General features: G+C 33.2%; 2 protein-coding genes across 3 annotated transcripts in view; both read right to left on the reverse strand.

The window, feature by feature from the left end:
- The window catches only part of LOC149795981 (uncharacterized), an 86802-nt gene extending 84745 nt beyond the window's left edge, over nt 1–2057 (reverse strand). The window contains exon 1 of the mRNA XM_089965894.1: nt 1921–2057. The gene's annotated coding sequence lies outside the window, so the exon portion shown is untranslated. The remainder of the gene's footprint in view (nt 1–1920) is intronic.
- A 5047-nt stretch (nt 2058–7104) lies between these two features.
- LOC149795982 (uncharacterized) overlaps nt 7105–16959 on the reverse strand; it is a 137931-nt gene continuing 128076 nt past the window's right edge. For both annotated transcript variants that reach the window (XM_089965896.1, XM_089965895.1), the window contains one exon: nt 7105–14708. In XM_089965896.1, the coding sequence (XP_089822022.1) occupies nt 14613–14708 (96 nt within the window). In that variant the 3' untranslated portion in view covers nt 7105–14612. The remainder of the gene's footprint in view (nt 14709–16959) is intronic.

A 16959-nucleotide genomic window follows, 5' to 3' on the forward strand; every position in this document is an offset into this window, starting at 1 on the left:
ATGAAACAAAGATTCATATTAGAAAACAAGACTCAATTTCATTAATACTCATTTTTGATTCATTAAGTCTTCATAAACATCCTTGCCAACTATTCTGACTGGACTAATAAACTTCCAGCCATAAAGGCATCCAGGACACATGGTACTAATGGAATGGAAAAACAGGATCCAGTCTGGGAAAGGGTGAAGATAAAATAAAGTATATATGGGTTTGGCTGATAATGAAAGTTAGATTTTAATAAAAACAATCTTTTGAGAGCTGATCCTAGTTGTAACTGAAGAAAAAAAATTAGAGACATTGTTTTATTGATGGAATTTCAGTCCTTTAACAGTTTTCAGTTTGGAACACTCATTACTGAAATTAGCACCAGACTCTCTGGTGCAGAACTGAAAGCACATTTTTCAACAGACATTGGTCTAGAAAAAGGACATATCCTTTTCTCTACACAGATGTCACCCTGGATGCATCTATACTGATAAAGGTCGGTTTGCTCATGAGCACTCAGAAATTTAAAGCTACTTAATTTGTAACGTCATGGTGTTTGCATAGGTTTACTATGGGACCTGAAATAGTACTGTGAGTCCTCCAGTCTGCTGCTCAACATGTGTTAGCCATGTGAGTCATAGCTAATAACTGCATCAGTAACACTGTTCTATTCAGAATGGCGTACAACATTATAAAGATGCATGTGAATCTGTCATTTCTTATGTTCTCTGATGGCTCTTTGCTATTATAATTTGGAGTAATTTACATAAAACACATACTTTTATGCTGTATTTCATATTTAAAGCAACATCCTCAACATTTCTGTTTATTTAAATAAAATTCTTTGCATTTTCTATTTAATAAATAAGTAGTTTTACCTTAAGTAAGCCTTTGGAGAATCTTCATATTTAGCTTATTTTTGATCATTTTTTTAAAAAATTCATTTGATAATGGTAAGAATTATAATAAATGAAAATAAAACCTTCTCCATTAACATTATTTCTTCTGTCTCTGACTTTTTCCACTTCTATAAAGTATGTTATTAAGGATGCAAAACAGTTCTTAAGTTCCCAAAATAGTGCATTCAAGGATTGAAGCTCTGCAAATACACAATGCCAATTAATAATTGTTAAAAAGGTAAGATGCTAATCTAATAGTTTTTATTATAATATGTAAACAACATTATTATAACACCATTATGATATTTCCCAATCTGATTATTTTAGCTTTTGCTGCAAAATCTGTTCCAAGATGAAAACTATAAGGAAAGCTTCGGAATGTTAAGTTTAATTTAATTATTTTTTCTCAAAAACAAACAAGCTGAGTTTTCTATGTGCTATTGATACTGCTCTGCAACATTTTATTTTTACTTAAGTATCTGTACAATGGTGTCACGAGAAGAAAAAAAATTGTAATGTGCGTCAAAACGGGCGACGTAAATACACGAAGTTTCCGCCAATGGGTAGTCTATTTGAAAGCATGCCAAGATTATGAGGGAACATATTACTGCCATTTGTTAACCATTCTTCACTAAAAATAAATAATATTTCTAAAGGAATTTGATGTATCGCTATGAAAGGAGTATATTTCTGAAAAGGTGAAAGTAAGTGCTTAAGGGCGTCAAAACCGACGAGTCTTTAGGTGTAAAGTTACCCCAATATCCATGGGGGGTGGGAGAGAGTTGTATGTACAGATTTTACCCCACAAAAAATGCTTGACCAATGGTAATTCCACATGAGGAAAACAATGCACATAAGCGAAGACACTTTTTCTTCCACGTTTCCTTGCTTTCTTTGACAGTTTGATACTGTGGGTACTATGGTATCAAGATATTCGGATTTTTCGGTACTTTCTGCGTAGCGCCACCTATGCATTGCCTACACAAGTATGCATAGGTGGCTAACAATTATTGATATTCCTTTATTGTCCATTACCAAAGCTGGACTAGATTTGAAATAAGTACGGGCTGGCGTTTTGGGGAGTACACAACATTCATGGCTGGCTTTCCGTGACCCTTCTTCCTGGCCTCACTCGGACATCGTACCATTGACAGAATGTGGGTCCATTTCCACCCGTCAAAAAACTAGGTGTCCTAATGTGACGTCACCGCTGCTGACCAATCGTAGCGGACGTTACATACTGCGTGACTTGACAACTGAATTCCAACTTTTAAATCATGAGTGCGTGTTGGGTTCATTTCGCCTCATGACGACCCTGCATTCATTAGGGACTAATTAGTCCCACGATGTGATGGCCAAATTAATCAGTGTTCTTGGAACACATAAAAGCCTGGGGGATGAGGCACTAATTCCTTCCCCCAGGAGTAATTAAACATCCAGCTGTGCTGGAATAAAGGTCGAACATACCCTAACGGGCGGAATCGACGTTAATTCAACTTGCCTGCCTACCTAGTCGTTTGGTCACAACAGTCCAATTCCGTTGGTGGTAAAATTGCAGAATTTAACCATTAATCATACATACTATAGTATGTATTATTACATAATATATGTATGACTGATAGTTACATTTTAAGCAACGATAGGAGCCCAAGTTGAAGAGAATAGAAGAAAAACTTGGAAACAAAATAGCAGTCAAGTCTGAAGATTCACAACCACTGACAGACTGTGATAAAATTAGCGCAGCATTCACTGCATACTGTCAGATTTTATCCGTCACTTAGGATTCATAGTAAGAGATTAGAGGGTTCTAAAATTCATCAGTGGAGAAGATATAGACTAAATAAATATAAAATCACTATCCATGAATATTTCTGTGACGAGAATAAAAAATAGGCGGACTAAACGGATGAAAACCAGATGTGTAAGAAAAAAGTTTGTAGATTAGGCTCATAAAGTTTTGTTAATTGATAGTACACTAAGTTATACACGTATTTTTCCATGTGTACAGCACGAGTCTTGTCAGTGGCCACCAGACGTAGTAAAGCACTAAGTTTTGGCAGTGGCCACCATAAATAAGAGTATGGCACCAATCTTGTCAGTGTCCATCAGAAATAAGAGTAATCTTTAATTGTATTGACTGAATTTAATGTATTTGAGTAATATACATACCCAATTAGCTAATTTACTCTTGTATAACTAACTGCTGTTAGTCATAAGGCACATAAGCAATGATGTAATTATTTGGGTTACAAAATACATGAATTTAAAAACCCAACTTTACATGCTTGATACATTAAATGGCATTGATATCAGGGTGCCAAACCTTGATATATGTATTAATTAGAAGTGATGTTTTTCCGTTTACTTTTGTTCAAATCATACTGACAGACAAAAGAAGGAACTTAATCAGTTGATTGACAGTCCCAAGTTTATATCACTGGTTACCAGCCTCAACATTCCACAGCTTTGTTTAGTTCAGGAGGCCAATGAAGCTTCAAGTAAATTAATTCTGATGAGAGAACCCAAGTAGGTTTGATGTTATATTCTCCAAGAAAGGAAAAGGATGGGAGGGAGGCACCATTGCCAATGACACTTAACTTGCTTAATTTATTAAAAAGCTAAAAGTTTTGTTATTGGTACTATTGGTTCTTTGCAATGACAGAATTTTGGGCTGAAACACTATTTAAAATAAACAAAAAACATTCAGTCCTTTTTAATATGTATGATCCCATTCCACAATATCGTCCCAAATGGCAGTGTTAATCACCTTCAGTTTCAAATTTAGTTTGTTTAAATTTTGAAATGTGTTCAAAGCACTACATTACATAGATCTTGTGTGACTGCTCCAGTGGCCTAGTGGTTAGAGCATCCACTTCAGATGTGGGTTTTCCTGGATTTGATCCCCAGCTGAGTCATACCAAAGACTTATAAAAATGGTACTAACAGCTGCCTCACTTGATCCTCAGCATTAAGAGGTTGGTATTAGGACTGGTCAGCCTGGTGTCAGGATAATGTGACTTGGTGGGACATCATGCTACATGTCTGCGGCATGATGCCCCATTGCTAGACATCACTATAAACTGTCACACTGCAGACATTGTAGCAGTATAACTGAAAAATTGTTAAAGCTACATTAAAAATCCACACAAACACACATAAATCTTGTGCATACAAAATACTGGTGTTTCTGAGCTTTTCTTTGCAGCAAAGTTGTCGGTTATAAGGTGCAATCACGTGCCAGTATTTGAATCCTTATTTTCATGCTTTAGGTCCATGTACCGAACACCTAAGCAAACACTAGTAATGACAGGGCATGGTTGGTGCACAGAATAAAACAGTCATGAAGCAGTTCCTCAACGATTCAGCCAAGTAATAAACATTTTATTATTCAGATTTAGTTCATCATGCCAGCAACACCATCATCCCTGTTTGTAAAATCTATATTACATGTAATTACACATCCCTGTTTGTAAAATCTATATTACATGTAATTACACATCCCTGTTTGTAAAATCTATATTACATGTAATTACACATCCCTGTTTGTAAAATCTATATTACATGTAATTACACATCCCTGTTTGTAAAATTTATATTACATGTAATTACACTGACACCCAACTCATATATCCACAAAGATTCACTGTTATCCATGCAAAACAGGTGGCCTCTCATAGCAGAGGTCTCTCAAGACAGGTTTTACTGTATACATGCATAGCTGTCACAGATTCAAATTATCTAACCGTAGAAATGGTATAAATTGTCTGTTTGGAAAATGATTATGAGACGGAAAGGCTTTTAATATAATTTTCTTTTGATTATTAAAGCGACTTCACTAGATTTTTCAGCCTGTATAAATTACTTGATTGCTTTGCAATGCTTTCTTTCTTTTAAAAAAAAATGCCAGTTACCCACAGTTCTGCATATGGAAACTGATATGTCCATTCCCATAAACTGACATGTCATCCATTCCCATAAACTGACATGTCATCCATTCCCATAAACTGACATGTCATCCATTCCCATAAACTGACATGTCATCCATTCCCATAAACTGACATGTCATCCATTCCCATAAACTGATTAAGTTTACTTTTCGTTTCATTGATGCTAATCACGTGCTTGAATGAAAACATGGACATTTCTTGAAATATTAAAATATGGGTATTTAGATAAGTATTTTTGTATTTCAGTCTAAACAAAATGAGGATACCTGTGAATACATACCACCCATTATGATTTTGGTGCAATCATTGTACTTTGTGTTTAAACCAAATTAGGTTTTATGCATACAGTACCTGTATATTGATTATGCATATTTAGTTCATTAAAAAATGTAAAAAAAATGGTCATAAAAGTTGCTTTTTTGTCATGTTTATTGTCATCTGCTATTCCACTCATTAATTTGAGAATATTCTTGAAAAGACGACTGCTGCAAAAGAATAGCAAAAGAGTACTTTCCTTATTTGCTATTTAGCAACTGTATATGGTTTATTTCCAAGAAAACAGATGTGTTTCTTTAAATATGAGCTTTGCCTCACAGATTCATTACATTAATAAGCTGAAAATGTTATGTCTTTCATCATAAGTTAACATGTGCTGTAAAACCTAGGTCAATCAGATGGTTTTACACTGGTCCAAAGAAAACGTTTTTCTTGTTAGTTTTCATAGATGCTGAGCCACACACAGTCTTGAAAGAAATTCAATGAACATAGCTGTTTTGTTTATATATTCTTAGCACAATGCACAACAGAACTGTAGAATTTAATGTATACACTTTGCTATGCCTTAAGGATTAAATATGGTATCACATGCTATGCACCAAACTTTGATTCTGAAATTATTTTTTCAAAAATTGTGCAGGAGAAATTTCCTTTTGTGATGAAGGCATTCATAAATGCAAGACTAGCAGATCTGCTGAAGCCCTCCAGAGCGAAGCATTAAAACAGAAGTTTTTTTTTCTCTTATTAAATCCTCGGAAATGGCTTCCAAATACTGCAAGGTAATAAACAGGAAAACTATGGAAAATGTACACCCAGACTAGTTGCCAGGTGGATCATCTCTGCTGCGTAGGTCCATAGCAGACAAAGCAATTTTTGTGTAAAAATTCAGTACATGGCCAGTGTATGATTAGACACTTTCAAGACAAATCTTCATAAAAACGTTTCTTCACCCAAGAAGTAACTTTTTCACAAAAAATAAACATTTTTCATATTGATGAAAGTCTTTGCTCAGTGTTAATAACGTGAGTGTCCATTTGTAGAAGCACATTGAAAATTAATGTCAGGAAGGAGAATGTCATCAAAGAAGGTATATTAATTAGGGTTAACTAAAACACCCAAATATGCTTCAAATACACCAAAATACATCTATATGTCGTTTAGGTGACATGTTGCATCAAAATATCAAAGATGATAAGTCACAGTAGATGGTTAAGAATTTCTTTACATATTTTGTTATTTTTTAACTTTGCTATGACTTGAGGATTAAATATGGTATCACATATGCTATGCACCAAACATGCATGATATTTAATTTTCATTTTTCCTTGTGAAACAAACTACCAGACCTAAAGTTTCAAATTGAATGTTTTTATTTGTTGATGAATATATTGTAAACTTTATCTCTTTCTGTTTTATCAATATTTTATAACCATTACATTTACTATATTTAGCATATTTAAATATATGGACTACATACATTTTTGAAAATAATAAAACATAACTTCTCATTTTACGAAAATAAAACTGTGTGTGTGTGTATCATCTACTGTAACTTATCTACTCTTATGGCATTTTGGAGTAATTCGTGATTAAATTATTCACTGGTTTTACCAAACTTGTTTGTTTTGCTTCTTTCTGTTACACATAGTTTAAGACCTAGAATAGTTACACTAGGAAATCTCTTCGAGTGATTCTGCACCACAATAGGATGTAGTTTTCTTTTAGTGTTTTTTTTTTGTGTGCTCGTTTTTATTATTATATTTATATAATGCAGAGAACTGAAAACCTAATTAAATGCAAATTGAAATGGACTGCTACAAAAGAAATCTGTATCTGATACTTTTCCTGGAAAGACAGTGGACGATTACAGCACAAGAAAATGTCACTAAAACAGATATCGAGAAGCTACTGGGAAAAGATTTAAAAAAATAAACATATGCAGGTCTGCAAGAAGACAAGCTGTGTTCGGAAGAAAATGAAAATTAAAAACAAACAATCAGAGTGGCAACTCATTTTATTTACTCACTTGTGGATATATATGTTTCATAAGCCAGGTACATGATACACAAGTGATAATTTGAGTATTTTTACATAAATCAATACTGAGACAGCTACAATGGCAGTTAGACACTCATCAATAACTGAACACATGTTCATTTTAACCAACCAAGCAGGCTGTTGGCCACTTTGTAGGACATTCAAATTTTATTGAATAATTTACTGAGAATTATGGAGACCAAATCAAAGTCATGGTGGTATGATGATGAGATCAAAAGATGATGACCAATCTTGCCAAGGTAATAAAGAAGGACATCATTCATCCAATTTCAGGATGTTCCACTACTTGCTGAATACGGATGTGATGGTAAAGTTTTGTTTTTGAATATTTTTTTTAAGTGTGCAAATAATTCTCAGTAAAAAGAATATTCATTACTTTTTTGATGATACTTAAAATTGAAAGATTACAATAATAAAAAATGTCTGTAACAAATATTACTGGACCCAAAAATTCTAACATTATTTTTAAAGAATAGATGTGTATGAAACATTAGAGGGCATGACAGTTGATAAAAAGGCTAGTGTATCTGGTTATCAAATTGACAAAAGGCCAGTGCATTTATTCATTTTACAGAAGTATATGACCAGGTAACATACATGGTGTCTCATTAATGTACAATAAAAAAATCCCTAAACTGGCCCCTCTATAAAACCAGATCATACATTCATGTTCCACTATGGCCATAAAAAACAGTCCTCACTATATTGTTGTCCCTCACCATCAACTGGCTCAGTATAGCACAGTTCCTCATATAAGACAGTGCCTCACTGTAATGCAACTCCTCATATAACACTATTTTAGTATAGCACAGTTCCTCAAAGAACACGGTGCATCAGTATAGCTCCATTCCTCATATAACTCAAGTGCCTTCGTATAGCAGAATTTGTCATATAACACTGTGCCTCAGTATAGCACAGTTCCTTGTATAACACTGCCTCAGCATAGCACAGTTCCTAGTATAACACTGTCTCAGTATAGCAGAGTATGCCATATAACAGCACCTGATTATAACACAGTACTTCATTGTGGCAGTTCATCATACAACATGGTGCTGCAGTATATTACAGTTCCTCATATAACAGTGGCTCAGTATAGCACAGTTCATCATATAACGTGTTTCAGTATAACAGTTCCTCATATAACACGGCTATGGTCATGAATCTCATTTTGTGAATTACTGTATGTTTTATACTGAACTCACCTCAGTATAATGTAACATATCTGATAACACAGTACTCTATTATTCCTCCCCTGAACAGCATTGCAATGATGGATGACATTTCTGGCCACCTCTATAAATCTGTAACATCTTTAGCTAGCAAAGGCTCTTTGTATTTTATGGCCAAATCTACATATTAATTAAAGTGGACCATTACCATAGTAAAAGATAATGCCTCATTAACATACTTATGACAAGTCTAAAGCAAATTCATTAAAAGTATAGTTTTTAAACAATGGTACAGCACTTCCTCATGGGAGCCATGGAATATACCACTTTACAGTGAAACTGTTTTACAATGAAGTATGTGGTACAGTATTCCATTATTACACTGTCCATAGGAGTTATGAAATATGCCACCTTACAGTGAATCTAACTTACAATGAACTACATGATTCACATAACTGGTACATACTAACACTGGATCCTTATAAAACTACTGTGGCATAAATGAAGGGACCTGTGGCTGTATAATCAAGGACATATTGTGGTATAATTAAGGTGCTTCTGGTGATATAATGAAGGGACCTATGGTGGTATAATGAAGGGATCTACAGTGGTATAATGAAGGGGCCAGGTCTACAGTAGTATAATGAAGGGACTACAGTAGTATAATGAAGGGGTATACAGTAAGAGAGTGATTCAGCATTACCTAACTTACAATGGAAAACTTTCCAACAAAAAATGTGATGGTATGTACTCAGTTATTGTTGAGTTTAATTTCTGGATAATACAATCTATTTCATATTAGTAATAGTAAATGATTTGTATTGGTAAACTGTGATGAAAAATGACTGACTAAGATAAGAAAACACAAACAATAATGTATATCACAGACAAAAACAAAAATTCTCTAACAAGAGAACACATCCCCTGTATAAAACAACAAAGAAATTGTAAACACAGTGTAATGAAAACAATACACCTATATACCAAATAGCTGTGCAACCAATTACCACAATATCAAAACCACACAAAACCTGTGGAAGCAAAAGATATCAAATTACTAAAAACAGATTCAAGACTCAAAGTGTTCTGTAGTTTGGGTGGGGGTGGGGTGTAAGGGAGTCCTGCAGATAGAAAACGAATGGAAATTCAAATTTGAATCAAATAAAATATAGCTGCTGGACTCGCCCCCAACAACCAACATCATTGGAAATTGTACATTCTGAGAAATGAAAGACACCATGATGGATTTTCACATAGATTTATGGTATATTTTGCTTTCAATTCTGTATTAATCAAACCTTTCAGGTAAATGATGGTGCATTCCAAAGACAAAAGATTACTCAGCTAATCAGCTTTCTTTGTTTTGGTATTGTATGATGTGTGTTATTTCTTCAAACGTGTCAACCGATCACTGGTTGAGGTGTTTGCTTGGGACAAATATTTAACAGCAACAATACTCTAAGCTGCTGACTTTAATGCACTAGGTATTTTTGACTGAACACTCTTAAAAATAAACATATATTAAATGAATTACCTCAAATAATCCATTCAGTCAAATAGGGTTTCCTTTAATGCATCATTTCTCCTGACAAAGGTTGTTGGTTCTGAGACTTAGCAATGTTATATATAATCATCATCATCACACACATATGTAGACACAACCCCAACGACACAAGTTTTAAATTAATACACTCAAATTTCTACCTTTAAAATCCATTGGTTCATGGAATACAGTATTAACTTGTAGTTGCAGACATCACTGTTCTTAATAATTCATTGGAGGGTTTTGAAGGTGATGTAAATCTCATTAGTGTTTATCTTTGCACTCATTAGAGACCGGATATTGTCATTCAAACTTCATCAAAGAAATGTTAAATTTTTCTTACCAATGAAAATGATATCTGTGCATCTCCCCTGATGTAGAGTTGTGTTGGTATGGCTAATGTCATTACTTCAGAATGGCTAATGTGGATATTGTGTTGGCAGTGCAAAGTATAAAATGCTTCCCCTCACAAAGTCAAATTCTATCAAATAGGGGTTCCTAAGTTAAGTTTTACTGGGTTCTGCTTGCATGTCAAATGGCTCATCTATGAATCACAGCTGTGTTTTGACAATTTATCTTCAAAAATTAATCACACTCATACTGTTCCTAAATTGTTCAGTTCCTCTACCAAAATAATCATATTTTCCATTTTACGTGTGCAGCGAAATCTGACTTTAAGGAAATATTGTGGATCAAGAACTAGCCAGTAATCTTTAATAAAAATGGTTTAAACATTCTCATTTATTGCAACAATGTGTAATAAATTTTGTTTCTTCAGCACCCACCTGTTATAAACAATGTAATATGTATGGTACGTAATAAACAATGTAACAAAGCCTGGTATGTTATAAACAATGTAATTTAGTCTGGTATGTTATAAACAATATACCGGTAATACAGTCTGGTATGTTATAAACAATGTAAGATGGTATGAAAAACAAGATGGACTGAAGGAATAGTAAAAGTCTTAACATTTAAGAATTGAACTTTATATTTTACAGGATTCAAAAAGTCATAAAACTTTGATAATTGACTATACATTGCTTGAATGGAAATAGGAAGGCTAAGTCATTTCTTTCTAGTGTTATGATCTAATAACGTCTAGTTTTCAGCATGACTTGATGTGACTTAAACCAATCAAAAACTGTAATTATTTCTTCTTTACCTGCACTTTATTTAGTTTAAAATAAATATAAGAGGATTGCTATTCAGTTAATATCAAAATAAACATGAGAGTATTGCTATTCAGTTAATACTGAAATAAACATCATAAGGATGCTATTCAGTTAATATCAAAATAAACATTATAGGATTGCTATTCAGTTTATATCAAAATACACGAGAGTATTGCTATTCAGTTAATACTGAAATAAACATCATAAGATTACTATTCAGTTAATATCAAAATAAACATTATAGGATTGCTATTCAGTTAATATCAAATTAAACACATTCAAAAGAGAGGACTGATGTTCAACCAATATAAAAACAAGCAGGATCAAGCCATAAACGTACATAGCCTTACATCCAGGTGAGTAATGAAGAAAGGCAAGCATCTGACAGGCTTTGGTGATTTCCACACTTTGTACAGAAATCAACAAAATTGTCACTATGACACATGCAACAATAAATAGCCCACCTATAATTAGCTCAAGGGTTGATGAAGCAAAGTGCACAGAATGTATTTTCACCTTACAAATGTTATCAAACAAGTTGTTGCCTGCATTTTATTTTGATACTTAGTTTCAAAGCTTGAGATTTCTCACAATAGTACCTGTCCATACCATAGCATAACCTATCTACTGCATATACTTACTTATAAGTTGGATCCAACTGCAAAATGCATTGACCCAGATCTGCCATCTCATTATGCACCGGCAGATCTTGGTCCATGCAGTTTATAAAGAAGTATTATCAGTGGAACAAACAACTCTGACCCAGATCAGCCAGCACATTATGCAATAGAAGATCATGGTCCATGCTGTTTCCAGTTGGACCAAACTTATAAATGAGTATATACGGTATTGAGTTTTGGCATATAGATGGTCTTAATGTACCCTGATCTTACAACCTCATTTTTACTTACATGGTTCTATTCTAATCCTTTTGAAACGAAACCAAAATGGTACTGTTATACCCTGAAAGTGTTCAAAAAGGATGCTTGGAATAGAACCATTTTAACAAGTAAAATTCTAGGCCCCATTTGCCTGCATCACAAATTCACAAATGTTTTTCTAAACATTTTGTCAAAATGAGATCTTAGATTACATTATCTTCCTTGTGATATTGTTAGGATTTTTATGTGACTCATTTTATTCTTGAAAATGAGTTGATTAATTTCTCAAATTTGAGGAAATTTTAAAGTTTTCTCTGAGATAAAACAACATTTTTTAAGAATTCAAGCTGTTATGGCTTTCTTTGCATGTGTTATGGCTCCTAACTACTCAGTAAATAATTTCATGTTGCCCAGGCAATAAGGAAGAGATTAAATGAAACTTTAAGATGATAAGTAAAACTAAGACAGGTGCCCTGCTTCGCAGTGCATAAAGAATCTGTCATTATCCTTAGGCAACAGTTTCTGCTGGTGACGTATTTAACAGCTGCATACAAATAAACTGAACCAGTCCGGAGAGTTTTTATCCTGTTAGTGCTACAAGCTGAACAATCTGGAGAGTTTTCATCCTGCTACAAGCTGAACCAGTCTGGATAGTTTTCATCCTGTTACAAGCTGAACCAGTCTGGAGAGCTTTCATCAAGATAAAAACTGAACCAGTCCAGATTGTTTTCACCAAGGTACAACCTGAACCAGTCTGGACAGCTTTCATCAAGTTACTAGCTGAACCAGTCTGGATTGTTTTCATCAAGTTACAAGCTGAACCAGTCTGGAGAGCTTTAATCAAAATAAAAGCTGAACCAGTCTGGATGGTTTTCATCAAGTTACAAGCTGAACCAGTCTGGAGAGTTTTTATCCTGCTAGAAGCTGAACCAATCAAGATAGTTTGTAGGCTCTTACAGTTATTGCTTTGAGAAAATAAATTATATTGTAACAAAACAATGCAACCATCTTGCCATATACACCTATATGCTAGTTAGCATATGGGTATGTTTTTAACAAAAATCTATGACGCTTTCCATAAACTTCAACAAAAATGGCCAGGTGACTGTTCTGTTCCATGTAACATTTTCAAAATAAATAAACCTATACAGTTTTGCATATTACAAGTGCAGAGTAAAAAAAAAAATCTGTATGCCAGAAAATGTTTGATAAATAAAACATTAGGATTTTATTGCAAAAGAAAGGAAATAAAAATTGCATAAATAAAAAGAAAAGTCAGCAGAGTAAAAAATAAGTTTAGCTAATCACACTGATCCATTTAAGGTATTACATATAAATGTCAATATAACTCTTATATACAACTATTATACTGCATATCTTATTAAGAAAATTTGGCACTTAATCAGAATTAATCAATTACAATAAAAATGAAACATTACTGAACTTGTCTTTTCAAACCCAATATGTGTGTGGATCTCAACAGTTACTGAGTTATGGGTCCATATGCCAATCCAATCCCCTACTCCACCCTGTAAAAATTAGTCAAAATTATTTTTTAAAAACTCCAAAGATTACCACAATTCATTTCCAAAAGTTTAAAGTTTTTTAAAATGAGTAGCAGAAGCAGCTGCATGATACATTCTTTTGGAGATAACTTTTACGCATACTTATATAGATGCAAATATGTCCCAACCTCCATTCTCTAGCCACAAGGGATGAAGTGAAATTCTAATACTGCTGTGCTGTATATATATTTCCACCAAGAAAATTAAATATTGTAAATAATTTTTTCACAATGAAAGAATACTAAAACATTTTTGTTTCACTTCACCTATGTCACAAAACCATTCAAATCAAATGAATACAAAGCAGTTGCTTCCCTTTTGTCAATGAAAAATTCACTACACAAAAAGTAGAAATAAAATCAGAATATTAATTAGCTAATAACATGGGACTTGATGAAAACAGTTAACAAACCTTTTGATTATTTAAAAACTGAATTTCACAATATATTACTAGATATTTGAATTTAACAACCATAATTCTGCATTTAGATCATCCTCATTCAAACACAACATTTTGTGAAGGACGTGACTCTAAAATCTATGATTAAAATGTTTATATATTACCTTTATAGGCATGAAATTAAGATGTAATGCTCATAATTACCATTTTTTGCAGTGTATAATAAAGGACATGGAATATTATTCATTATTCCACTACAAGCCGAGTCCAGCTGCAAACAACAAAGACCTGATCTGCCATTGTATAATGCATCAACAGCCAGGGTATGTGTTTTTTGTTCAAGTGATCATATATAGCAAACAAACTGCAAAGACCCAGATCTGCCAGAACATAATTTGCCAGTAGATCAAGGTCTATGTACTTTGATAAATCAATTACACTTAACAAACTGCATAGACCCCAATCTGCCCAGACATCATGCTTTTGTGGATCTGTGTCTATACAGATTGCTGTTAGAAATGAGTATATATGGTAGTTATTTTTCTTTGTACTACCCTGTATATTTCCCACTTAACATATCTGGTACATTTCCCACTTAACATATCTAATATATCCCACAATCATCACAATTCCCTACAAAGTCCCATGATAGTTGGTCATTTCCATGATAGTGTCAGTCAATTCTTGTCATATCAGATTGTCTCCATGGCAACTTAATGTAATTCTTCAAGCGCCTTTGTGAACTTGAGAATCTCTATTAAGGACATGTTTAACTTCTTCTCCAAACACTGGTAGAAGAATTCTGGAGCCTGAAAAAGAAAATTTTCAATAAAATTTGACACAAATTTATATGGATTTCAACAAATTACTACAATCAAACTTTGAGATGAAATAATGGTTGTCTTGCTGTTGCTAAAACATTAATTGGGTTTATTTCAGGAGGTTAAAGCTCTTGTAATAATGGAGGAATGTTGGTACTGTATACCTCTATGTTACTTTCATGTACTGGGCTGAAATTTCTTTGCATATTGTATTTCTGGAAATTGTACATGATCTAAGCACACAGCTAACTAAAATGACTGGTCCATTGTGCTAAAAAATCAGCCTGAACTAGTCTGAAGTACACTATCTTTAGCAAATATTAAAATATGGGAAAAGGAATTTTGCCAGTCAAGATAATACCAAGTTCTGAATGTGCAATGAATGAATTACCAAATATATAAAATGTAAAAAAATTATTGTCTCTTTTTTATGATTTCCCTCTGAAGTCTAGGCAGTTAAAATGGCAAAGCAGAGCTTGCAATTTTTTTAATGATGACCACCAATTTGCAGATACATCCAATGTCAGATCAGCTCCATTTTTATTTAAGATAAGTAGATAGTATAAAAATTCTTTTGGTGGAATTCTATGTTGACATGACCATTTATACAGGTAAATAAGTAGCAATAACAAGATTTTCAAGAATTCCATTGAGGATGCCATATTGTAAATGAGATAGTTTATACTGTTTTGCAGGGGAATGGATAATTTATGATGTTATAGCTGAGAAATGTTATATTAAAATTCATCATTTATATTTCAAAATGTTTAGGGACATGTCCATGTTGATGCAAATGTCAATGATGTAAACAGTTTATACTGGTATGGTTACCATCAGAAAATTTTATTTTGAGCTCATATCTAATAGTATTTAAATTTTCAAACAACATAGATTTGTATAAATGTTATCATTAAAAAAAAATGATAAACTATCCTGAAAGTGTAGCTATACCAACTATGTCCCAGCTGGTGAATCATACAAATCACCTTTATTTGAAAATGTCTCTGATCCACAACTTAATGACTAGTACATTAGTGCTGTATTTATCTGGATGGAAAGAAATTATCAGTATTCATATGTTATTTATCAATCTCAGATTCTTTGCTGATATGTTTTTCAGTGACAAGCAAAGGCTCATAAAAAATGTTAGTTGTGCCACACTAAGCTGTACTCATTTATTCAGCATACTGGTACAGAATGATAGCTAAAGGAAAATTCTAAATTATTTGCTCAAAAATCACAAAATAAAAACATTTCTTATCATGTCATTACAGCATTCAACCAGGAAGATGTGATTCTAAATTAATGATTATGAATGAGATGCAATTATCATACTTTTGTTCTTTAAAGCTGGCTGTTGGTTACCAGGTTTTTACACATCAGGTGATAGAAATAGTTGAACTATTTTCGGTGACAGACAACACAAATCAAATGCTATAACTAATTAAATACTGTAACTAAGGAACATTATAACAAAACCTTAGGAATTTAAAGACATTAGGATTTTGGCCAGAGAAATTAAACTCAGATGTTCTAACAGAGAAATGTTTTTATCCAAGAAAGTAATAATCTTTACTGTAACAAATTACAGTTGACAGTAAATAAACCCATTAGAGTAACATCTACCTCTAAAACACTTCATGACCGTATTTATACCAATGAAAAAGAAAATGTTTTGGAAGCAATGGTTTAAAAGATTGGTTAAAGTTACCACTGTGCAATGTTTCTAACATGTAATGTCAATGGCAAATCAAAGAAAAATAAAATCCATAAATCCATTGCTTAAAGATCTTTTGAAAACCTTGACACTGTTAAATTCCTGGAAGATCTGTAACAGATTCCATAGAATACAGTCCAAACATTTGAAGATATTGATGTTTTAGGTACTTGGACAGATCTTTTCATAGAAACAGTAAGCAAGCTTTGCCCCTTTATAAACACACAGTATAAAGAAAGACCACCAGCCAAGCTGGATCTCCCCAGAAAGTTTAAAAACAATCAAGCCAAGAGACCAACTAAAATCTGCAGGAAATCAAGCTGAATGTAAAATTTGGAGGAATAAATTTAACAAAATGAAATGTCAAGCCAAACAAGCACACAACAAGAAAGTACTGAATGAAAAAAGAAATAACCTGAAAGCTATCTGAAGAGTTTTTACAGAGTTTGGTGCAGGAAAATGTAAGAGTAAAACTAAAATTTTATCTCTCAATCACGATGGCACTGATACTACAATTCAAAG

This window comes from Sinohyriopsis cumingii, chromosome 7, assembly GCF_028554795.1.
Source record: "Sinohyriopsis cumingii isolate HCF-2022 chromosome 7, ASM2855479v2, whole genome shotgun sequence".
Lineage (NCBI taxonomy): Eukaryota > Metazoa > Mollusca > Bivalvia > Unionida > Unionidae > Sinohyriopsis > Sinohyriopsis cumingii.